The sequence below is a fragment of the Pseudopodoces humilis genome, chromosome 3, assembly GCF_049639895.1.
Source record: "Pseudopodoces humilis isolate 2021_Gansu_Grassland_sample_001 chromosome 3, ASM4963989v1, whole genome shotgun sequence".
Classification (NCBI taxonomy): domain Eukaryota; kingdom Metazoa; phylum Chordata; class Aves; order Passeriformes; family Paridae; genus Pseudopodoces; species Pseudopodoces humilis.
The window spans coordinates 35,859,201-35,885,157 of NC_142202.1; the positions used below are offsets into that span (position 1 = coordinate 35,859,201).

At 35.9% G+C, this 25,957-nt stretch overlaps 1 protein-coding gene across 9 annotated transcripts in view; it reads right to left on the minus strand.

Annotated features, from left to right (window-relative positions):
• The window catches only part of STRN (striatin), a 136,934-nt gene that overhangs the window by 96,973 nt on the left and 14,004 nt on the right, over positions 1–25,957 (minus strand). For all 9 annotated transcript variants that reach the window (XR_015772153.1, XR_015772152.1, XR_015772158.1 and 6 more), the window contains exons 3-7: positions 19,662–19,735; positions 16,587–16,665; positions 14,641–14,805; positions 3,212–3,347; positions 1,252–1,387 (exon numbers count right to left, since the gene is read on the minus strand). Coding sequence is in view for 1 of the 9 variants with exons in the window: in XM_014255950.2 (XP_014111425.2) it covers positions 1,252–1,387; positions 3,212–3,347; positions 14,641–14,805; positions 16,587–16,665; positions 19,662–19,735 (590 nt within the window). In the remaining 8 variants the exon portion in view is untranslated. The remainder of the gene's footprint in view (positions 1–1,251; positions 1,388–3,211; positions 3,348–14,640; positions 14,806–16,586; positions 16,666–19,661; positions 19,736–25,957) is intronic.

A 25,957-nucleotide genomic window follows, 5' to 3' on the forward strand; every position in this document is an offset into this window, starting at 1 on the left:
ATGAAACTACTATTTTTCAAAGCAATTTATTTTAAATGTTAGACTTCCGCTCACTTGTACTCAGATGTCATCAATGAATTCAAAAATAAACCAGATGTGTGAATTAGAGAATAAAAAGCTCCTGCTGGGATACTGACTTTTTGGTGACACAGATGCAGCAATAGCTGCACTGGCCAAGCATAAATGTACAAAATTTTAGTATTTAGTAGTAAAGAGCAGTAGCTGATTTTTTTTAAGAGAAGTATTTTTAAATTTGTTTGGTGAATAGAATACTGGCTGCTGTATATAATGATATTACAACATCCTCTTAAGCAGAGACTACACCACACTGAACAGTAACTTGGAGTCCAGCCAGGAGATGGACATGGCTTTAGTGAAATACAACATCTTGGAGCCAACAGCTCATGTGAGAGCCACAGCTACCATGGCTTATCAGTCTGTCACAGTTGCAGCTCAATTATTTCCCATCATCATCAACAGCCCCCTCTGTGTCCACTTATCCTTAAGACTTTCCAGAGCAGCTTAAGTAGGAAACAACTTCTTATCAAGGTATTTAACCAGTTCCTTCTTTCTCCCCTTCTCTACACAAAGGATTTGGGCAGATTAATTATGTCAAGGTAAACTGGATGGTGGCAATTTGACCTGCAGGATGTGAACCTCAAAAGACAGAGAGCAGTTTGTGAAATGTCTCTCTATGACTAGCAGACTTAAAGATACATTATTCTGCTAAATTATAAAAGAAAGTTAGAGCAACTGAACAGTTCATATTAACTAAATTACTAACCCACAATAAGAGTACAACTAATTTGGATTTTATGACTCACATTACTCTCTGCATCAAAGTGGAAGAAAGCAAAAATGACAAAATAACTTGCATATCACAATTGGAAAATACAGCTTTATCAGAGCCCTTCATGTACATGGGTCACTGGAAAAATACATTGAAATACCACCCATAAAATTTAAATTCTATCTGCCTTAGAATTAAAGGAAAGGAAAAATGACCTGAGGCAAAAACCTTGAAGACTCTTTACATTAAAGGAGTGAACAGAAAAAAAAGAGAATATCGTATCAAGAAGACTTCAGTCTGCCAATTATTTACTGATAATAAAACAGAAATAGAAATAGTAGAAACAATCAAAAGATACTATGATCCTGACAGAGAGCTCATTCAGTGAACTGATCAGTCACAATATATTCTTAGCACTTTTTTTTTTTCCCCTCCAGGTATGATCCATCAAATTTCCTTACCCCAGTCTGTTCCATCTCCCGAACTTCTTGATTCCCCATCACCATCATCTGAGGTAGCCAAAAAGTCAAACTCTTTCAAAGCTTCTTCTGTATCTCTGTCTTCACTGCTATCAGATAACACTCTTTTCCTTACAATCTGAAGGGTCAGAAAGGAAATGGAAAAAAAAGCTGAATTAAGTTACAAACACAATTTTAATCCAAGCAGTACTGTCTTGTCCTCTATGCAAAATCCAAACAGGAAGTTGAAGAGGAAGCAGAAAAGTACACATTAATAAGCAAATCTGGAATAATATGCAGACTTTGTTCAAACTTCTAAGTGAAAATGAAACTTGTGGGTAGCTCTTTTTTCCTATGGCCATCAATGATCAATCATGTGGAAAATGAACCTACACTAATCTACACCACTACTATCTTTTTTTTTAATACCAGAATGTTCAAACTTTCTCTTAAAACATTTTTGAAAAACACATAAAACCCACAAAAAAAAAAAACAAAAATGCCATAGAAAAGACTTCAGCAAAACCAATCTCAGTCTGCCTCTCTGAAAATAGCCTAACTTTCAATTCTGAAATCATTCTCTATGTGGACCAAGACACAACTCCAGGAAACAAATAAACCAACCCCAAACCCTGGAATTAACAAGAACTGATCTTCTTAGACTTTGTAAGTCATTCCATCCTGAATGCTTTTTCAGATGTTATTACAAATTAAGCATGCTAAAACTGCATTTCCCTCTCAGATTCAAAAGCAAATTATGGTAAAAGAAAAAAAATGTTTTAATGAAGAATTTAATCTTCAGTTTTCCACAAAAAATTCACTTTTCCCTCAATAATCAAAACGAACTAGATTCTTTGCAGTTATTTGACCAACTGGTAAGCTGATACCATGATACATGAAAACTGTACCGTAATTTTTACTTCTACAGAAATAGAAAATTTACATTAATCAAATGTTTTGACTTGGAACCTTGATAAGGGTCAGTCTGTAAAGACTTCAATACATAGTCCAACATCCCACAGCTCATGAGGATGAGTGACTGTACTTCCTCTAAATACAGTGAACCAATTTCTAAACCTGAAGCAATTCTAAACTTCAAGCTTAATTTCCTCAGCAGGCTTAGGGAACATACTGTATATTATATAGAACTTACTAGAAGAGTCTCAGACATTAGTTGAGTCCATGAATGACAGAAATGATCCGAAAAGATCCCCTTTAAAAATGCCATAAAACCAATCCATTTTTTAGTGTTAATTCTTAAAACTGACCATAGAAACAACCACATCCATCACCTTTTATCTGCTTCAATTTTTAGGAAACACAATTCACAGAATAAATTTAATTTTAAAGAGGAATAATGATTGCATGTATCTATGTGACCATATGAACAAATCATATAGTGAAGTATAGATCACGAGTGAGGTTAAGGCATTTGACTGAACAAACAAAAAAATTTCCTAACTACATTAGAGTTCTTCCAGTTACACTTCTTCCTTCGACAAGCTATAAATACAATTCTATTTCAGTTCTGTACTCTAAGACAACTTTCTACAAGTCATTTTAAGTATCAATATTTTTTAATAAATATTCAAGAATAATTACTGACATGTAACATTATGAACAATACCTTCAAACTAAGCTGAGAACTGTAAAAAAAGGACATCTGATACCTTAAAAATCATGTTCCAGTTCAAAAACACTAGTCAGCATGGAATAGTAAAGAGAATTTTAGAAAAATTTAATTTAACTTAGAGCAATAAAGATGGCAAAGCATAACTTGTATGCACAAACTTAGAAATGCATATATAATTCCTCTTATGCACACATGCTTGGACAGAACATCATAAAGATGTATTCATGATTTGCATGTGTACATACACAGTCATATACTTTGCTTATAGGCACCTCATTAATCTCACTTTTTCTGTTCTTCGTAACTTTTTCAATTATTTTTTCCACTCACTGTTGCAGTATCAATGATTGTTTTCTCTCTTCCTTCAATATCTTCTTCATCTTCCTCATCACTGAAATCTGCAGCTGCATTTTCAAGAAACTTGAAGGTCTCTAGCAGAGAGGCAGAGTCAGTCAATTCAGGTTTCCTAAACAACAACAACAACCACCATCATGAGACAAAAGAAATCACAATGAAGACTCTTTTGCAATTACTAACCTGTTCTGTATTATTATGTCCAACAATATGTAAGACTGAAATAAGCCTACAATTAAAAATGAACTGTTAACAGGTAAAAAAATTCTAGTGGCTAAAGAACTAAGCAATAGACATAAACTGTATCATTAGAACCAACAAAACTATTTATTAGAACCAACAATTATTCTTAGTATGGCTGCCATTACTAGGATAGACACTTCAATTTTTTATTTGAAAAGCATTTTAAAGCAACATTCATCTCACATGTGCCCAAAGCAACATCAATACTGCTATGCCATTACTGAAAGCCTCAGCAACAAGGACATGAGCCACAGCTACCAGGCTGGGTTCCCACGTGTCCATCAGGGTACAGGAAAACTTTGCTCCTTCTAGCTGATGTTCCTCATCTTGTTGGGAAACACCAAACTCTAGATCTATCATTCATTAGCTTTCAAGACATGATAAATATACCACTATAAAAGAATATAATGGGAAAATATAATTGGTGACTAAATAATATTTCAATTTACATTAAACAAATAAGGAAATGGATGAAGATTAAGTAAAATTATGATTGTGCTGGCAGAAATTTAGGCAGTGCCGCAGAACAGGAAGCATAAGGGTTATTAAAAACAAGAGGAAGAATCCAAGAAACAGGACTGTAACAATTATTAAAACTGACAAAAGTACAGATAAAGCAGTCCTAAAATTATCAAGAGGATCTGTGTTTTCTATGCAGAAGATGCACTTCTCCATCAACCCCTGAAAGATACAGTGGTAAAAATAAATTCAAAATTTATTCATTTTGAATTGTTACAATTACTTCCAGTAAAACTCTCTTTAGATGCCACACTCTTTAGATGGCTTTACAGCAGTGAAGACAAGCTTTACTGTTTTCTTACCTTTAATCAGTAGGCAGTTTTTCATAGTTCATCACTAAATTCACGTCATCTTGATTCTCACAACCACTGAAAGAGCAAAAGTCTCCCCCTCTCTCTTTTCAGAATTGCAGCTCTAAATGGTCTTGTGCAGCCACCCTGACTACCAGCAAGTGCCTTGCTTCTGCTAACCTTTCCAAAAGGTTGAGTCAGCTTACACACCTACACAGTCAGGCCTTGTAAACACCTGATCATCCGTCCATCACCCACTTACTCCAGTGTTTCATCTTAACACTTTCCAAAGTTCTGCTGCAGGAAGCATCCAAGGGCAAAAGCTTTGATGTGCAACAAGGCATGATAAGCAGGACACTTCCTTCTTTGCAGTCTCTGCTCAAGCAATTCTATGCTTACATGACAACAATCAGCCAAAGTGGCTTCTTCATAGCCCCAGTATATCTGCATTTCATGAAGACAATTTGCTACTGTACTTTTTTTTCATTTACTCACCTTTACTACCCAAAAATATCAACAGAGATTTCACCTGCTATTAGAAATTCTGCATTCACAGCAGCGTAATATACCATGATGTACACTATGTTTTCATGGTCACCGGTTTTTCCGAGAATATTCCTTCCACTTTTCCAGATCTTAACTTAGATAAGAACAATCTTAAGCATGTTTCAAATTAGCCCTGCTTCCTGCAGTATTGTGATCCTTGTTTCTATGACAAATCTGGAAACACTCTGTATTATTTTTATTTTTCCTTAAGTAATCACTACTTTGGCAGCATATAACACCTCATGAATCTGTAGTAGTAATGTACATTTTCACAGAAATCGTATGGTATGGTTGCCTTGCTGTTTCCAACAGAAAAATCTTGATAAGACAACACTTGCAATGTGCTTCATTTTACTAACTTCTGAGAGTCCATGTCTACTTTTATTTGACTAAATCATCCAATTTATATTATATTAATATTTCTGGGTTTTTTCTTCTGTATTTTGCCATGTAAAAATACTATGGCTGATGATCTACAGTAGCAATTATCAGACAAAATCCAGTAAACAGCAATGTATGAACTAATACCACACATGGAATATAAAATTTTAATTAAGAGAAGTTACTATTAAGAAATGGGTATCTTTCTATAGGTCCAAGTATTTGCAGTAATTCATACCAGACTTGGCTCTGTACTCATCTGCTCTTAAATCCAGCTCTCCCACACTGAAGTTCAAAGTGACCCAAAAGAGATTATATATTATATATATATCTTTTTTTTTAACTGCTCTGATTTCAACTATCCTATTAGTTATTACACATTTTAGTGGGCGGGATATATATATTTACATAATAATGTATCTGCACTAACATGGGGAACAGGGGTAAATGGACATCTCAAGCACTGGAAAACATGGTAGCTTATTTATCATGTTTTTCAAAACTCCTGCACAGTACAAAAATGTACAGTCAGCATAGTGCCACAGAAGATTATTTGTGCTAAGACACAACTCCGAAGAATTCTTAATTAGAATTCTTAAGGATCAAAAAAGAAAACAGAAGAGACAGAAGATTTAAATTATTCAAAGACTCTATAGGAAGATAGTTTCAAGCTGACAGACAGGCTGATTTCCTATACTGTACCCCAATAAACTTTAGCAGTCAAATCAAATGCAATTTAATAATTTGAGCTATTTGTCATTCTTCAGTAGCATATGAACATAATGCATTTTGGATAATGATGTCAGCATAAATACTTAGGAAGAACATAAGATGTATTGAAGAAAAATGTCTGGCCTTAGCTAATTTATTCTATGTACTTTGATGGCAATTTCAAGCTTGCTTGTTTCATTAATTTTCCATCTGGTTAGTTTTTTTTCTCTTAGGGGGTCATTCACAAAGCAACATAAAAAAGCAGAGGGTCAAAAATATATCCAGAGATAGGGTAGTAAAATAAATAACTTTGAATTCCATTTTAGAAAAAGAAACAGAATTCAATATTTCCAGGGCTTTTGTAGCTTTGAGTACTTTTTAAAAAAATCAGTGGGTGAAAACAATAGAATCAAGCTCCAAAAACAGGGACTGATACAAACTGTGGTATTACAAGCACAAGTGAGGCAGGACTACAGCAAGGTTCAGGGCCTGTTGCAAATAAAGAGAGACCAAAAACCCTAAAAAGGTCTCAACAAGGACAATTTCACTTTCCTGGACTGTCCTGTATCACAACATATTTAAGGGAGAACATAATTTTAAATTGCAAGAATTTAGGTGCAGCTTTTTCCTTCCTTCCCAGACATACTGTCTAAAGAAAATCAGCTGGGGAAGAATAAACTGGAACTCCCCAGACAGCAGGAGAAGCTACAGAACCTTCCAAAGCAAAAAGCACAGAGCATCCAGACTGTGGCAGGGCTTCCTCAATCCCGTGCTCCTCAGCTGCTTGTTCTCAATCTTTTTCCCACTGCTCATTCCTCAGCTGGACTCTGCAATAACACTCTTGCATGGTTTTCTCTCCAGCACTTAACTTTGTCTTCTTTCCTTGAAAGTCTTATCCCAGTTGACTCAGCACTTCCTAACCAACCAACCCAACAAAAATCATTTAAACAGTATCATATGTTCTATCACATACTGTTAACTCTGTCCACTACATCCTCCTTTCCAATAGCCTTATCCAAGTAGACAGGAAATTCTTTGGGGCAGTGAGATTACCCTGCTACTCCTGCCTACCCACAATTAGGTACAACAGGGCTGACTGCTTCTCATGAGCGTAACAATAAAGTACTGCCAGAAGGTAACTGTAGCTAGACTAATGCTGCTGGGTTTTCCATCTTACTACAACAGATGGGCAGTGCACAGATTTTGTGAATATCACTCTTGAATCAGGGAACTTCTGACTCCCAAAGATAAGAAATGCTTTCCTGTTTAAAACACAACATTCTTGTTACAAATGGGATAGTAACCAAAGTAACTTATGTCCCTTAAAGTAACATGAAACTGAAATCACAGGAGTGTTCTCCTCTTCAGGAGAAGCTGACAGAATTCTGTGCAGCTGTGATGGCTGTGAAAATCCGATCACAATTTGTATTTTACAGGATGTTCAATTATTCAGATTTGTGTTAACCCCTTGGCCCTTTTAAGACTAAAAATAATAATACCTACCCGTGAAATAAAAAAAAAAAAAAATTATTTGTGGATATTCCACATATACTATTTAAATAAAGCAAGCCTGGCTTTGCTGGGCTCTGCTGGCCATGACACCAACTCTTCATTTTCTGCCCAACAGTGACATGCCTCGAGTCAAGTATTTTGAGTAAAAATCCAGTTGGTTCTGGCACTGAAATATTACCAGCTTTAAAAAAGGTATAGTTCAGACTGAATGTGTTTGCTCTCAACATTTAATATTCATTATCTTAACACAAATCCTGTTTCTTAATGAATGAAATTCCATAACCTATAGCAAGGTGAAGTGCTTTTGTGGAAACTAAAACAGCATGCTGATGATATCTTCCCTGCTCCCAGGGTGATCCAGAACATTTGAAATTGCAAAGTCAAGTTTAACTTTGACTAAAGTCACATTATAGACATGTATTTTCTTGGTAATTAACACAATCTATAACACAATCTATATTTCTATCATTACCTTCTCCTTTGCTGATAATAACTCTGGAAAGTCTGTGGTCACGGCCGGGGAGAGTCTCAAACTTCTCCTATGAACTGTCCAACCACAAGGCCATTAACTGTCTCGGTCCTACTCTCAGCCTCAAAGGAAAGAGTAGAGGCCTTTTTGTTTGCTTATTTTATCCAAGACATACACAAGTTATCTTAAATAAAACCAGGATTTTATTGATAAATTCAGAAGCAGGAAGAAATACCACAAAAAAGTTAAATAAATACAAGTTCATCTTAGGCTGAGAAATGTTTCTGGGAGCTTGTACAGCTGGGAAGAACCTGTTGTGACCAAGCATTCAGAGCTGTTCTACAATACTCTTTCTTGAGACATTTTCTTTGGTTCAGTTTCCTACTACTATCAAAATAGCTACTGCATCATCTTCATAAGTTTTATTTATTCCCCACAGAATTTAGTTATCACATGTTTTAAAACAGTCTTTTCAATGTGGATAGTTAAATTCTATCAAATTGTACTCATTGAATAAATGCATGCAGATTCAGTGAGGAGTGTCTTTAAAAACAGTTCATTCGATGTTCAACACTGTAAAATCTTTCATAATGCAGCACAGAAAATATCAAAATAATTTATAAAACTACGGAACACTTACAATCATCAAAATTTACACACAATGAACACAGGCCAGGCTAATTCTGTCACAACCTTTGAAATCTCCTATGAATTCACACCACACAATGCAAGAACTAGTGCAATATGTATTACAACTGGTAAGCAACACTTACAAAATGGTTTGGATACAAACTGGATTCAAAAAGGAATGACACTTAAAAATCAAGGACCACTTATCTTGCCAAGTCTAGTCAGCTAACAATAATTTATCAAACAAACAAGCTGTATTAAGAATAAAAAATAATATTTGAGGTACCAGAGTAACTTCTGTAAGTTATTTCTCCATTCACCTCCCCTCTCTTTGCTTCTCTCTCTCCAACTGCACAACTTCTCTCTTTCTCCCCATTCTTTCTGTACTGTGAGTCTTACGTAATATTTTCAAGAAGAATCTCTCATACTCAAGCCATAGAATGGTGCCAATTAAAAGTGTGGTCCATTTCTTTCTTCACATAAAAACCCCAATTTATCTATTTTTTTTTTTTTTTCCCTGCTTTGGTATCTGTTGAAAGTGTCCAAATCTGGCCTGAATCAGGTACCTTTGAAATGCCTGTTAGGTCACTACAAGATGGAGGCAAGGAGAAACAGAAAAAAGATGAAAAAAAAATAAAATCCAAAATCTATTTGTTTTATTCCTTTTACTGTTTTGTTGGGTTTTTTTTTTTCATTTTTGTAATTCAACATCTACTTGCAGACTATTTTGTAAATCTTTTTCAAGGCAGGTATTACCTGAGGTTTATAAATTCAGAGGTATTTTCCCAAATAAACCATTTTATAAGCTAGTCAACAAACAACATTCATCAGCCAGTATGCAGCATTTTCATTACTTGGGCCAGTGTTAATAGGATTTAGAGATGCAAAGAAGTTATTAATGTCTTCTGGCATACAAAGATGTTCATTCAGTTAAGTGTCAGTTGGAATGACTTGTTGTATATCAGAAAGATAAAGTTTTCAAAATATTTAATTTTTGAAAAGGTCTTCAGATTTGCTCTCAAATGCTGAGGCTTGATGCCTTTTTGCTCACGTAAAGTATAGGCAGTGGAAGCCCTTTGCAGTCCAATAGGAAAAGAAAAGGCAACAAGTAAGTTTCAGAGAGAGACTGATATATCACTCAGGATCATTTTTCTTTAAGAAGTTTGTTGGCTATTTATAGTTCTAATTATCAAACCCTTAGCAAGAACTAGTCTATACCATTTTTATATATAGACATTCATAACCTATGCATATATATACACATATGTTTGGTATATCCTCATCCCTTTCCAGATCTATTCCATTATTACATTTGCTTCCACTCACACTAAATGGTAGTCAAATATGTACCTTCAAGAAGGTAAACTGACTTGACTGTTTAGGTTTCAGTCAGTAAGATAAAGCTACTAAAAATGAGGTAATAAGTGAAGTAAAGATACTTAAGTACTTTCATGTTTTCAAGGCTACAAGCTACATTTGCAGGCAGCTTTCATTTCTGTTTCAGTTTGTTCGGGGAAAGCACCCATTCCTCTCACTGCAAGTGTTAAGAATTTAAACCATTATTATGAGGTTATTATTTTAGTATCTATTTTTGAGTCCAGTCATGCCAAGTGGTACTTATCTTTTGTAACGCAAGTGAGCTGATTGAAGAAACTGAAAACTGATTCCCTTTTAAATTCCATGAAATAAGTGAAAACAGGACGACTATATCTAGCTCATGTTATCATAGTAACATTTCATTTATGGATTCAAAATCTTGCAGGGTGCATTCAAAATCCACATGATGTCTTTCTTGAGTGCTAACGTTTTCAAGAGGATCTGTACATTGGCAAATAAATAGGCAATGTAAGAATACAAGTCTTGCCACACACGTAGCAGCTAGTTAACACGAAGTCTGAGGCTACTGAGGCTACTTCACCTAAGGATGAAGAGAAACTGACTTGGCTTAAAACAGATTCAGACAACAGTATCTTGTTCACCACTGTGCCAAAGGAAGGGGAACTTCTCTGATGTAACTGCAATCATTTAGGATATACAAAACTAAGCTGAGGTATGAGGGACCAGACAGCAATTTTCTAAAATAACTAGAGCCTAGCAGAATTCAAGTTACATATTCTCTGCTACAAATAGATATTATTGTGTTAAGTATTTACCCTACATCAACCATCATATGCTTCTACATACCAAAGCAAACAGCAACAGTTTCACAATAATCACCCCAAATCACCTATGCTCACTAGCTTTTCCCACAAAAAGGCTCAACTCAGTGTTGGTACCCCAAACACTGAGTGTCCAAACCTCAGCTGTTGAAATTGGCATAAAGGACAGACAACAAGACATAACTCATATAAGAGGCAAGTGCTGCTGTAACAAACAACTTAAAAACTTGTAAATGCTGTAATAAGCTAAGTAAAAACATCCTCCCTACCCACCATGAAGTATACACTCCACAAATCCTCAAGATCAGAGGAAAAATGCCAGGAATTATCTTTAAAACAATCAAAGGCATTAAAAACACTAAAAAATAAGAAAAGTGTGGGTTTCCATTGTGCTCAGAAGTAGTCAGAGCAAGTCACAGAGGTATTTCTGAGAGAGGCTGACCAGCAGCAACAAGCACTACACACAGATTAATACACTTACACAAAAATTGTGCAGAAATCAGACTGCGTTGAGAAGTGGATCAGCTCTTCCATTCTTGCCCTGGAATTTTTTGTAATACTAATTTATTTTGTGCTGACCACTTTCATTTCACTAAGAAAGTACCAGCTGACTACCAAACAAATAATGAAAACATAAAGGAAGTTTTGTTTCCTATCGCCATTACTCACTCTCTCCTCTCAAAGAGATAACCATATGGTAGCATAAAAGCATCAAATACCATCTCTTTCCTTTCTTTGGAATTTATCACAAGTGTTCAGTTGTACAGAAGGCAGTTGAGCCAATCTGTTCTTTCTGCAATTTACACTGCTATAATGGAGAAATCCTTAAGGAAATTAAAAGCTAGTGTGCTAGTGTGTATTTTCCTGTTCTGGAAATGCATCATTAAATCCACATTCCTTCTGTTTTTCACTGTACCATTTTCCCCTCTATTGTAGATTATCTTCATCACATTCACCCACATTCTTTCCAAACTCCTATTGATTTGTCTTTATCTTTTCTCATCCCCAAGTTTTCTCTTTACTCAAGTTCTGTACTCCGCTTCTCACATTTTTCACCCCATGTAAACAGTTTTCTAAAACACAGACTTAAAATGAACAGATTCCACTGGGCGCATATTATGCAGTTCTTCCAAGATCAAACAGATCCAACATGCTAAGAGCTGTCTTTTCCCACTTCAACAGAGGTGTATTCCTTGTTAGACTACATCCATTTTTATGCGTTACTTTCTGCCCAGTGCTCTGCTCTTCAAATGTAACTAAAACATCTTCAGGCTGTCCAGTGTCCTCAGACTTGCTAGCAGATATTTGACATCAATGTTCATTATATGTTTTGAACCAGAAAATCTGCCAAACTGCATTGGCTTGAGCAGTTCACAGGATTCTTTAGTGACAGCAAAGCTTTCTCCTATGAAGAGTTTCACTGTACCCATACAGTCACAGAGAGTCTTCAGCCTGCATTTTAGTTTGCAGCTGTCCTGATGTCTCATGGTCCTGACAAACACTCGCATATGTCCTTAAACTTCCTGGAATTGCACTAAGGTTTTGTTTGGTTTCTTGCTCTTCCAATTTCTCACTGTAACTTTCCTCTTCTACCATTACCAAACTGCAGACACATGTATATTACACTCCTTCCAACTGTAAAAGCCTGCTGTAGAGCCCAAATCCATTTTTCACTTAACATGCACACAAGGAATAACAAGAGGCTGCTAAAGGAACTGCCAGTCCTTTTGCCCTCACAGTAAGCAGCCTAGCACTGGTGAGGTTGCTTCAAAGGATGCACCTCCCTCAACTCTAAGCCAGAATTTAGCTGAGTCACCTAAATTTTTCCTAGTTCAGGAAAGCTTGCATTAGGTTTTCAAACACTCACTAAAAATTTCAGTTGAGTTCAGGAGTAACATCCATGTGCCTTAGACCTGTGTCATCTATTCAGTGCTATACTTTTCAAAGAGAAGCTCTTCTATATAAGCTGAAGTAATGCTGACATCACATGAGACAGGTAACAGGTAAATATGAGCTTATTTCTGATTTGCATCTACCACAAAGCTGTACTTTGAAATCTCAGAGTCAGTTAACGATGCAGCTGGAAGAAGATGAACAGTGCCACACGTCACAGAAACACTGAGGGTAGCACAAGATGAAATAGCTCTTAAATAACAGGCAGTCTCTGCCAGGAAGCAAGCCACAGAAGGCTTCCTGGCAGAAAAATTGAAAGAGGTCTGAAGTGTGATGCACCCAGAAGAATCACAGCACTGAGAGGTAGTATTGTACTTAGATTAATCAAGGAATTCCAATAAAATCTTGACTTTTTCCTTCCAGTGAGGGCAATCTCAGTGGATATCCAGAAATTCAAAATCACCCATGAAGATGACATGACCATGCTGAACAAGAACCCTGGAAAATTTTTCCACTGTAAAGCCCTGGAGTTTCTTCTTGTTCATTATGTTATCAAAACCCTTCCCTAAGCTCTATAATGGCATGTCTGCCATGTCAGGCATCACAAGCAGGAACAGTTTTTCGAAGTGTGCAGCCTGATCAGCCTTACAGCTGACAAGCTTGTACAGCCATAATGGAAGGGAATTCATTTTTCTCCACCAGTGAATATCCTTAGCCAGGGGGTAAGGATAAGATTTAACACTACAAAGTGTTAAAACTAATGTCAGCTCTATCCCAAAACCAAGCAGATGGAAAGAAATGCAAATATATCCAAAACTGCTGCATCAAAACCACTGTTCCGGTATTTCATCCATCAAGTAATTACCTTATACACTTATCCACCTTTTTCAAACTATGTAAATACACGTAAATAAATTTGGAAGTGTAAGAGGAGAAGCATTATTTACACACTTCCACTTCCTCAGAAATCAAACCAAAACTGTTATTGCAAGCCATCAAGCATTCCTTGTTCTTCGAAACAAAACTGCTGTACATAAAGGACATGACTTGTCAACCATGTATCAACACAATATATTTTTGTAGCTTACAGGTTTTCTCACACATTCAAGTTTTCCATCTCACAGCATTACATTTAATTACAATGAACTTCTGCCCTTATGTAGTTTGTTGGCCTGAAGTTGCTGCAGCTATCAGGAGGGTATAAATGAGCTCTTACAAATGCTTTGTAAAAGATAGGGTGGATATATAACAGTATGAGGTCTTAGAAAATAAAGGTCTTGAATTTCAACCCACGAGTACAGAAAAGGAAAAGAGTGAGGATTTCTGAGGAAAGCGGTGCTGCTACTAGTGAAACAGCTACCTCATCTGTTGTTCCTACATTTCTGCATAATTTTCATCATTTTTTCCAGTTTTTCAACTACAGTATCTTAAAAAATGCCTCTTAAGTTTTAACATTACTTAAGAGAAGAAATAAGAACAAGCTTTTACTGTCTTTGACTTTCAATAGTATTAGAAATATTAGAACACAGAAATTAATACTTTACATTTCAGTCACATTTACATATGTCTATTCATCAGTAGAAAACCAAAAACTTACAGGACTCAGAATGTAATGAGTGACTCTGTTTTTCAGATTTAGCCAAAAAAAAAAAAGGGAAAAAAAAAAATCTTTCTCTTATATAGATTATCCTGTCATACTCAGCATAGACTAGAAGAGCAAAGCCTGCAACCTACACAGTAGTGTCCAGCAATACAAACAAACCATTAACTTGAAACAACACTGACTTCTAAACATTTAGCAATCATATCTCAAAAGAGGCTTGATTTGATTTAGTGCTGCCATCCAAATGGAAAAAAAAACATATGGTGCCTTTAAGATGTGAATCTAAAGAATTACTTCCAAACTTATTGCTTAATATAATAAAATTAGTTAGAATTGCTCTAATCTCGAACTAGGAAAAAATCCTGAAATCTTCTCAGTAAACAAAAATTTTGTTCAACACCACTAAGTGCATTTATGCAGAATGACAACAAAGTCATCTTGATGCTTACCCGATCATTGCGTTTTCTTTAATCTGGCCCTCTGTGCCATTTACCATTGGCTCTTGATTTCTGTTTTCTTTTTCTGAAGCATCACTTGAGAGGCCCAATAAAGCTCGCACTCGTTTTGATTTCACATCCAATATCGTGTCGGTGTAGCCCACTTCTTGTAGATACCTGAAGGAAGAGAACTCATGCTAATCTTCTCTGCACATCTCACTTCTGGCAAAACATGAAGTGGAAACTTCTCCCTGAACTCATCCTCAATCCCTTAGCTTAGCAAACTATGGTGCTGAGCTGGTGAAACATGCTTGTAAATCATCCTGTACCAGCTGCAGAGGGATCGCCTCTTGCAGTACCAGCCTCTACAGTCACTGAGGAAAAAAAAAATCAGAGAGCCTAGCAGTCAGAGGTTATACAATACGTTATTCATTCATTTACTAAAATGGATGGAAAAGCACTTTCAGTTAAAATGTTTACAACTGCTTTAAAAAATCACCACAGTTACATGCACAGCCATGGTAATTTTATTCTTTAACACATGGAAACTAGATACAAGAAGCACCAGGTATGTTCCTTATGTGAACATTATTAGAAACCTAGAAAACAGGGAATAAAAACCAAATTCTATAGCTGCAGTCATTAGTAAGAGTTGTTATTTATGGTGGACTAGGCTTGACAAAATCTTTGTCTGACCTTTTCTTTGTTCTGCAAAATTTTGTCATCCATAGAAAGACTGAACAGCAAAAATCATTACATGAAAACCTCACAGCCTAAAGTTGGCTCTGTAGGTTTAAAGCTGGCTCTTTCATCAATATGCCATGTTGTCCTGAGAGAAGCAGGAGGGAAATAACAATTTTAAAAAGAAAAAGTAAAAACTGGTTTGTGTCCTTCCCTCTAGAACATGGAGTTAATGGCACTGAACTGATTAAATTGCCAATATTCTAGACAACTCTAAAGAAGGGAAATACTATTTTACAGTGACAGCTGTTACGAGTCAGAGACATGCACTTTTCCTGCAAGAACATTTTCCTCCAATTATTTAACAATATCATTCAAATAACCACATTAGGAGAGAAATACTGATTGTTGGCTATAGAAAAATCAAACAAGTCACCTATGCAAAACAGAGTCTGTCAGTAATATGTACTCTATATTCCACAGTGTGTCCTCTTGTATGAACTGTGCTGAGAAGGAATGGCTTGTCTTCAAAGCCACTGATCCAAGTCAAGACCACTCTATTTACATTTATTCAATATGCATGCAAAGATTTGAGCTCTTGCAAAAGAAAAGCCTGTACAAGCCATCCAACGAATTTAACTTTTGCACAACTCCTTGGAAAAACGTGTTTTAATATAAGTTCCAGACCACCCTTACTGTCTCAGTCCCCTCTCATTTAACCCTCTGTAACACACCAAATATCATGGCAATTAATTTAGTTATTATGACCGCAATTCAAAAATAAATTTAGATTAACAGACATTTGTTTTATTGAGATGAATAGAGAATTAGAAAACATCTAGTCTAACCTTATGGATGTTAGTCTTTTCTGCAACTTAAGTAAGCTGAAGTAAAACTTTTCCTTCTGCCACGCTAGCTGCTTTTATTTTACACAGCTCTTAGCAGAATTACTTGTGTCTTTTGCTTTTTAATTGCAAAGTGTCATGACCCACTGTTCTCCGAAGCAGACTGTTTGATTATACTCCGTGAAAGAAAAGTAAATGAGATCAGGTGCAGGTGTTTGTGGCTTGACAAGGCTTCTCATCTGAAGTTACAAAATATTATATTTTTCAAAACCCAAGGAAAAGTAGTGCAGAAGCTCAATGAACTTCATCACACACACTAAATTTTCTTTCAGTAAAATATAACTGAAAAAAAATCAAATACCATCACCATCATATTTCATTAGCAGATTCTTTCTTTGCATTCAGTATTTGAGTCCTTTTTTCAACACTTACTGTCTTAACAGCTGTCGTCCTTGTTTCCATATTAGCTGACTGTTCTGTTGTGGCTGAATCTCTGTCTCATTCCCTTCATCTGAAAAAGATTATTTTATTAAATTTTTTTCCTTTTCCTATTTCTATAAAAGATGCCCATCCACTTGAAGAGAAAAATGTGATCTGCCTTAAAATGATTAGGAATGGTTTAATAACAAAATTCAAAGTGCAAATAATGAAGGGAGAAAAAAAAATTGCACACAGCACGTAACTGTAGTACTATATACACAAAGATTTCCAGCTACAACCTACTCTATGAGAGCAAGTTCCACTAGTCCTAACTCCTAAACAGTCATACTCTATGAAGCACGTTCCTAACTCCTTTAGGGGCACATAATGGCAGTCAGTCTACAGTCCAAGTTTTGCTTTGGGCTTCCAAGGTAATTGGTGCTCACATTAAGTCTGAATACGAGTATCTTTAACTGCTAACTGCAGCATGATGCTGTTTTACAACGTCCCAGTTTTCTTAATATTTGACAGTTCAACATAAATCAACAGATCAATTTAATCCTTATTTGCATTTGTTTTGTAGAAACAAACAAAGGGTTATTTTTTAACCTGAAAAATAGTTTAAAAATTTTCATCACATTTTCCTCAACCATAAATTTGTAACCAAATGTTACTACTTCATCTAGTAGTAATCTACAAAAATCACATGGCTTTTCTCTTAAGAAAACTATCAGAATGCTGGCAACCAACAGCTGCAAGTTTATTTCATATATAGCTTCACAGCACATGATGGTGGGTTTCTTTTCCTCTCCTTGAGGAGATGCATATGCTTCCCCAGATAAAAGATCTTGGTTTATTATCTATGAAAGCCTCTACAAAACTTGAAAACTCTGTGGTCCAAACACAAAAGAATGAACAAACTTCCTGTGCAAACAAGACTTAAGAACCAGAAAAACCTGTGGTACAGTCCTATGAGTAACTTGATATGTGACTTCTCATCAGGAAGTCATTTACCTTTAAACAACTCAATTAACACTACACAAGAATCCCCTACCACCTATCCAAAGAAGTTATCAAATGCTAATCAGAATTCACATGCAAGGAGAGACATATGAATTTTAGACATCTCATATTCACAAATCTATTTAATAGTAACCACAGGAAATAATCAAATGCACAATCACTTTCCAATGACAACTGGACATTGCTGGATTCAACGCACAGCTACTAAAGCTCAGTCTATAATTATTAAAACATGACTGAGGTAAATCTGCCTGAAAATTCCTTTTGAAAGCAAAACTCATTCTTCTGAAGGCACTGTTAAGTATATCCAGAGGCAAGAATTCTCTTGTGCTTAGTCTCCTCAAAAATGATGACTGCTAGCAGTAGCAGTGGTTTACAGATAAGAATGAAGAGACTTGCTTTATGAGGAAATTATAGCAGAAGATACAACATATGTAGTATAAATAGATCAATTGTATATATAACTATTTTTTTTAAAGTATCCCTTTACCAGGAGATTGAAATCTTTCTTCCAAAACTGTGTTACAGATTCACCAAGAGATCATAAAGAAAACAACAAGGACGCATGTGGAAGAACTACTACCAACATTTCCACTTTTTTTCTCAACTGGGCAGGAAAACCAGGGACAGGGTGAGGGGAACATATGGACATACATCTTAAGTACCTATCAAAGACAACTTCAAAATAACATTAGAAAAAAGTTTCTATTCTAAGTCATCAGTCCAGATTTGATATAGAACAAAAAATACACATTTCTGATAGCTATATATAGAATACAATGGGATAAATGAGAATAATGGAATTTTAGCTAAAGTATTCCCACAATGTTGACTTTGCAGTCCAGACCTCTGCTGGGCAAGCCAGGCCCCACACTACATTCCTCAGCTGGATACTGGAGCAATATGCTGTAGTTGCATGAGAAATTACAAAAAAAACCCACGGTTGCCGAGAACTGTAGTATCATCAGGACAAAGTTTTCAAAAGGTCCAGACACAGACTGAGGTCTTCCACTTAGTAGGACCAAATTCAGTATTTCTTCAGTTACAGCAATAATGCTGATAATCACATGAAATAAAATTTCTAAAACATTCATTAAAAACTTGGACAAGAAAAGCCTGGTGTAAAGCTTTGCTAGTTGGTGTGTGGGGTTGGATTTTTTGTTTGTTTGGGGGTCTTTTAATGACTTTTTAAACCCAACGAGGGAAGAAATCACCATGACAGTCAGCCAGACCATCCCCTCCACAAACCAAGTGACAGATGAGATGTGTAGATACCCTATGCTCTGCCTTTACATATAGGTGGTTCCAATTTCATTCTAGTAGAAGCATTAGGAGGCTGAGACACAAAATGCATTACCTATTTTTTCAATGGCTTGACCTATAGCCAGATCTCTGTACCTCGTTTTTGTATTCTTTTTTCCCCTGAGGAAAGGATAGGGAGGCAGAAGGCTAAAAGGAAGTGATCTAAATTCTTAATTTCCCCAGTTCAGTGCCCAAATCTATTTGTGTGAAGTAGGAGATGAAAACAAATCAGCTTTCCAGAGACCAAGGCAAAAAACTGAAATTAGCTAAATGTATTTCCAACAATCATTTGAATTCTGCAGAGAAATCACCCATTCAAAAACTCTTGCTTATGTCTAATATGCACTTTAATTTTTTTTTCCAGGAATACCATTGAGGTAATTGAACAAAAATTATGAACTATGTATTTCATTCAGAAGAATTATCCAGAGACAAAAGGATCTATTGTTATGAATCTAGTATCATCCTGTTCTAAATTATCCATACACACCACTAAGGGACAGAAAAACTACTCTCTCCAAGAACAGTCTGCTCATTTGGGTTCAGATTTTTAAAAAAATCTAAACTAACTTGATTTATTTATAGGTTCTTAAGGCACTAGCATATATTTTTTAATTGCACGAGAGTAAAATACAGACTTTATTAATTATCTCTGTTCTCACTGTTCCATTAAAAGATTTATTTTATCAATACTTCAGCATTTGCACAGAACACAGTTAAGCTTTTATGCCAGTAATAAGTTCATTCTCAAAAAAATCTTACCAGAATCATAGTTCGGTGGCTTCATATCTCCCTGATTCAGTTCTGTGCCATATTTTAATTTATGGTATTTAGCCCTGAAAGGAAACCAAACCAAACAAACAAACAAGAAAAGAAAAATCTATTAGTACATTTAAAGGATGTCTCTAAACACATAAATGTCACCTGTTTGCCCTTGAAAAGCCACTCCTTTCTTCTAGGCAAGGAACAAAGCAAAACATTAAATTTTACCATGACTTCAGATACATAATTTTATTTAAATATTTTTTCCTGATGCAATTGCATTGTGAATACTGAGAAAACACACAGAGCAGTTGACTGAAGATTTTACAAAACGCTCTTGCTACATGAAAGGTTCCTTCCCTGTGGACACAAGTAACTCTTCTGCTTCTCTTCACAACTCCCCCATCTTTCCTTTTTAGCCATCACTATGAAACATTTTTACTACCCATGTCAGTTCAGTGCCACCTACTTCATATCTCATATTGCGACTCCATTAAGCAAACTTTAGTTTTATTCTTCGAAATGCTGTGCTCTCCAACAGCAGCAGGCCCTCAGTTAGAACTATTCTAAACAAGATTTAGCAATGACAGCTCACCCACACCCAAAGCTGCTAGGTCTGTCACTTGACCAAGTGCAAAAATGGATACTTCCAAAATTATTTAGCCTTCAGAAGGTTTAATGCAATAAGCCCCACATGCCATACAATGACAACAAAAGTAGCTACACAATAATGGAAATGCTTTTTAATTTGAAAAGCTTCATCCTAAAGACTGAGTATGTATAGACTTTTAAATACACATAATAACACCACAGTAGTACAGTATTACACATGCACGTATAAGTTATTCAAGATTCATTACAGTAGTCTTATAACACTTATACAGTAGTCTCATAACACTACAACAGAGAAAGCGAGGCAAAGTGAGCCTTTACTAGTTTTGCAATCTGCTCTCTCCTTCTCTCACTATAACTTTATAAGTACAAAATTGCAAGTTTTATACATTCACAACTGGGTAGAAGAGTGGCACTTATACTAGTTCCTACCCTAAACAAAAGGCTGAGAACTCAGGAAATGCTGTGTGTGCAGCCTGGGAGTATTGAGACAATCAAACAGCACACATGTACACTCAAGTTCAAACGTAAATGTACAAAGCAAAGTGTAGGGTAGCAAGAAACAGGATGAAAAAGACCTGTAAAAAAAAAATAAACCTCATATATGCACCAACATGAAAATGAGTTTCATTAGCTCCACTAGGCACAAGGGAGCTCTTCTACTTTAATTTTTTTTAAAAAAAAAATTAATGGGTTTGATACTTTGCAATTGTATGAGGCAAGTTTTCACTAAGCTCACATGACTGTATCAAGAATGGCTGCAGAAAATGTTTTTAAGTTACCTACACCTCTTGATTGCTTCTTAAGTATCTTCATTATACTACTGCTTTCTTCAGCCTTTTCCAATTTCATCAAGAAAGTTCATTACTTCTAACAAAATACTGCTGAAGAATGCTTGGTAGTTCTTACGCTTCAATATCGACAGTACTAGCTTCCTACTAATCCAGCTGCGTTTTAATTATAATAAACATTTAATTCTGACTGAGAAGGGTAAGTGAAGAGTGAAGAAGTGCCTCTTAGGCATAGCAACATTGACAGATGAAGGAACTAACTCTCAAGGGCCAGAGCACTAAGCTCTAACTCAGCTGAGCAGCAATCAACAAGAAAAGAAGAAAGGATGTGCTTGAAATGTATTAAAGCAATAGAAAGACGTTAAACATTTTGGTCAGTACAGAAAAGAGTAACCAAGAGTAGAACAAAATCAAATATGAATGTTCAATCAAAATATTTACCTTTCATTTTCCAACTATCCATTTATTGTTATTAACAATAACAATTAATAATAACAATTAACAATAAACTATCCATTGTTATTAACATAATGATACATTACCATGTTAAAACAAATGCATTTCATTATTGTTAAATATCGATGCTATGTATACTTTTCCCCCACCATCACTAATGAAAAGCAATGATTAATCAGGAATTAAGAAATCCTCCTGTCACCAACCTATCTCACCAACGTTAAACACTACAATTTTTTTATGCAGTCATGATTTCAAGAGAGCTTAATGTGTAATCTATTTTGATCTGACTTATCAGAAATGAACAAATATTAATGCTCCTATCTGGATTACTGACACATGTTGTATTCTATTTCATTCCTTCAAACAATTTCAGGGAGAAGTTAGTTTTGCAGCAGTTAACATTTGCTTTTAGTTCATAGGTTTTATACAAAGTTCCACTATGCTCTATGCGTTCACTAATTTTCTTACCAAGTTTTGTCAGTTATTTCCAGCCTAAGTAAAATGTTTGCTAGGTTCAATGAAAGGATCGTTCTTTGTACCTTTCCTGTTCCTCAGATCTCATGTTCTCCAAAATTCATCTTTCAATGATTCATACTGCAGTTTATTAAACTTCTCAGTATATTTATTTCAATCTCCTAAATCCATGCTTGCTCACTTTTTAGTCACTTCCCTCTTAAATCAACAATTTTTCTTACTGAAGTGTCCCCCACTCATCAAAAGCATTATAAAATCATTTCAGCAAAATGAGATTATTCATTCTAAATCCATTTTAAACTGTTAGTACCAGGATTCTGTAACTGGTTCCACCTCACAATGCAACAGCTTTTAAAGCTTTTGTTGTTATTCTTTATTTCAAGAGATAATGTAGATTACATGGTCTTGTACACCACTGGCCCTTTAAATTTATTTTAGAGCCAAACTGAACTAAGATTTTACCTTTTAGAGGACCTAACTTTGTATATTGCAGGCAGAGACCAGTAGCACTACAGAAAAGGCTGAAGAACCATGTTCTAACAAAGAGGCAACTGAAGAGATGAAAATCCCAAGAAGTAATCCTTATTTTCAATACTGCTGGCAAAGTTAAAAACAAAGTTATAGAGCTCTGACTGCACAAAATAACAAAAAAAACCCCTAATGTTATAATCAAACCTGAATTAAATTCAATTGGTATAAATTCAGGTCTGTGAACAGGACAAAGACTTGAAACAGAAACATGAGTATCACACCAGAGTATGTGACACACTGAACTCAGTTGTGGTCAGCTTCTAAAGTTCAGAAAAATATTACAAAAGACTCCCATAAAATCAGTATAGACCACTAATATGCCATCTCGGAAATATTTTCTACACTTCTTCAGGCAGTATGAGATTTATTATTAGACACTTTTTTATGATACAGCTGAAAATGTCACAGGCATGAAAGATAAACTTCTTTCTGAAGTGCACTAAGGGCTGAACACCAGGACAAGAAGGGAGTCTTGACCATTCAGTTACACACACTGCGATCAAAGGCTATGAAACTTTTCACAAGATAACCTTTAATTCTTCTCTATACAAATTCAAAATATCACATATTACATTACAACATTTTAATTTAATCTGTTTTTACAATGACAGAGTATCTCCTGCCCATCTGTAATGCTTAATTTTTTAACTTTCTCAGAAATCACATGGTCCACTTATTAACAGCTTTAAACTGGCCTTCAGCAGCTCACGCTGAACTCTAGCTCACACATTCCAATAGTGTGATACTACCATCACAAAGAAGAGATAAAGTATTTTTTGTGTAAAAATGTATAAAGTGAAAGTTTCTTCAACCTTTGTATCATCTGTATCATACTTGAAAATAACTACCTGAAGGATACAACTTCATAGAAGATATTTTCTATCTGAAGATTAGCCTTCGAGTTATTCTAGCAACAGTGAAACTAGGTTCCTGGGTAGATGCCCTTACTCAGATGAGTATTGCCACTGCTCTGGCTTCTGTCCTTCATTACACAATTCTCCTCTTTTGATTAGCAGTATTTTAACTAAACTATGTGTCTTCTATTCAGTCCGTGAAAACATTCAACATGGTTGCCATAACTTCAAGAAATTGCTTAGGAAAATGCTAAAAGCCTTCATCCAAATTTCCTGAGTGCAGTCAAACTTTTCTGAATACTTCACACAGAAACAAATTTGATTCCAGTCAAAAAAAGCCACTATTTCTTGGAAATATCTGTCTCCAGACCTGAAGCATCTGATCCAGCTGTGCTGAGGGAGCCTGCCAAAACATCCGTAAAAGATCTGGGAGCTGCCGCCAAATCAAGAGACATAAACAAGAGCGACTGCCAGGAACAGCACAGCGAGATATTCTACCCAGGGGAGAAGGCGCCAGCCTTACACTGATCAGACACATCAGTGCAGAAAACAACATAAAATTAAATCAACTGTTTCTAGAGACATGGCTCAGGAGTCCAGTGCTTTGGTTGAAATATGTTAAGACAGGAAGTGAGCTAGACTAGCTGAAGTAGGACATGTACTTGAGAGAAACAGTACTATGTTTCAGCTAGCTCCTGAAAATCCAGAGGCACCAATGCAATTTACTGGTGCTGGAGCAAGTATTGATAAAGTCATAAAAAGTAACCCTCAACTCTGAACAGCCTCACACTGCAATCTACTGGATGCTGACAAAACTACATCAAAACTGCTGTTGAAAAATGCTTAACTGTGCACTAACTCCTTGTAAGCTCCTTCCTATCTTACCTACTAAGACTCTTCAGCAGAAATAACCTGGCTTGCTATACACACAATAAAAAGAAAACTTCACAATTACTGACATAAAGACTAAACATTAAACTATATTTGCCAGAAAACCATGACAGTCAGTAGTAAAACTTATTTTCTACCTTACCCACGATAAAATGACATGACATGGAGAACAACAATGCACCAGAAGTTGTTTATTTATAGTAAATCTGAAACTATTTGGTTGATAAAAGAAATGCAAAACAGCCACTATAAAGAAGAGCAGCTCATAGAAGCATGTACCTGAGAAAATAAATGTTGCTCATTTCTTTTTTGTGATTTCCTGAGGGCATTGTGAACATGGAGTACTCCGGTCCACAATTTCATATTCTGTTCTGTTACTCATAACTTACTTTGTCTAGCTGGGAAAGATCTGAAATGCTGTGCAGCCAGGGCAGAAATGAAGGAATACAAGAATGATTCTCTGCCCCCTCACAACATACCAACCTTCCCCAAACTTGACAGGAATGTCTTCCTCCTAGCCTGTAGGATCTCATTTTCCAGCTCTAAGAACCTAATGGAAAATGCCAGCATCCTGACTACAGCCTGACCTGGCTGACAGCTGATTTAGGAAAATGGTGGGAAAGAGATCAGTGCTTCCAAGCTCAGTATGTTGCTGCTCTTTGAAGTATCAAGCAAGAACCCTTGCTGGGAGATAATTCCAGCAGAAATACAAGACTATTTCTTCAGAAACTGGCAAATAAAACTGCTGTTTAAAACTACAGACTCATAAATAGCTGTCTCCAGCACACACACCAGTCACAAGCATCACATCTGCTTACAGAACCACTGCACACCCATAGTGGAACTGTCACACTGGATCAGATCAGCTGACTCTAGCCTACTGACCTGAGTAATGGAGGCTAACGCCACACACTGCAGAAAAACATGCAACATAAAAGATACAGATGTAAAAACTGTAGTAAGAAGCTACCAAGTGTTTTTTCCTAATCCTGACAGGGACTGTTGCATTAAGTTTTAAACACCATAATTTAGGTGGATTTTACAGCATAAAACTGGGGGACATTTTCACTATCCATATGGAAGTTTGATTTTTGTTTTTTTAATGTTACAAAGTTTCTCTGATATTACACAAAAAAGTATTTACATTTGATAATTTTAAAATGCTAACTTCAGTGGGTTATGAACATGAAGTGTTAGAGATACTTTTATGTAATCAGGAATAGCTCCCCCAGTTTTGAAATACAAGAGATCTTTACAGAATACATATAACTTAGAGTATATCTTTAATGGAACCAATGACATGAAGCTTTGTAATCATGCTTCAAATGTAAGCCTTCCCACAGCCATAAACTGCAAACTCCATTATGCATACATTTTGTATTTTTCTGGGCTCTTTGATGTAAGATCAGCAGCATAAGAAGGCCTGGGCAAAAAGAGTATCTACCTTAAGCATTCCTCCAAGAACTCCCCAAAGCAGAAGAAAATACCCTGGAGCCCTGGGGCTACTGCTGGCCAGAACCCTGGCTGCGTCTTCATGCTAGCGGATTAACTGCTTGCTACCAGAAGGAGATGAACTGGATGCTAGATGACATGTCTTGTGCTAAAGTAGCCCATATAAGATGAGCAAATCTAAATGCAATACAGGAATGTAACTATTGGTGTCCTTTTAAAATTATCTGCAAGT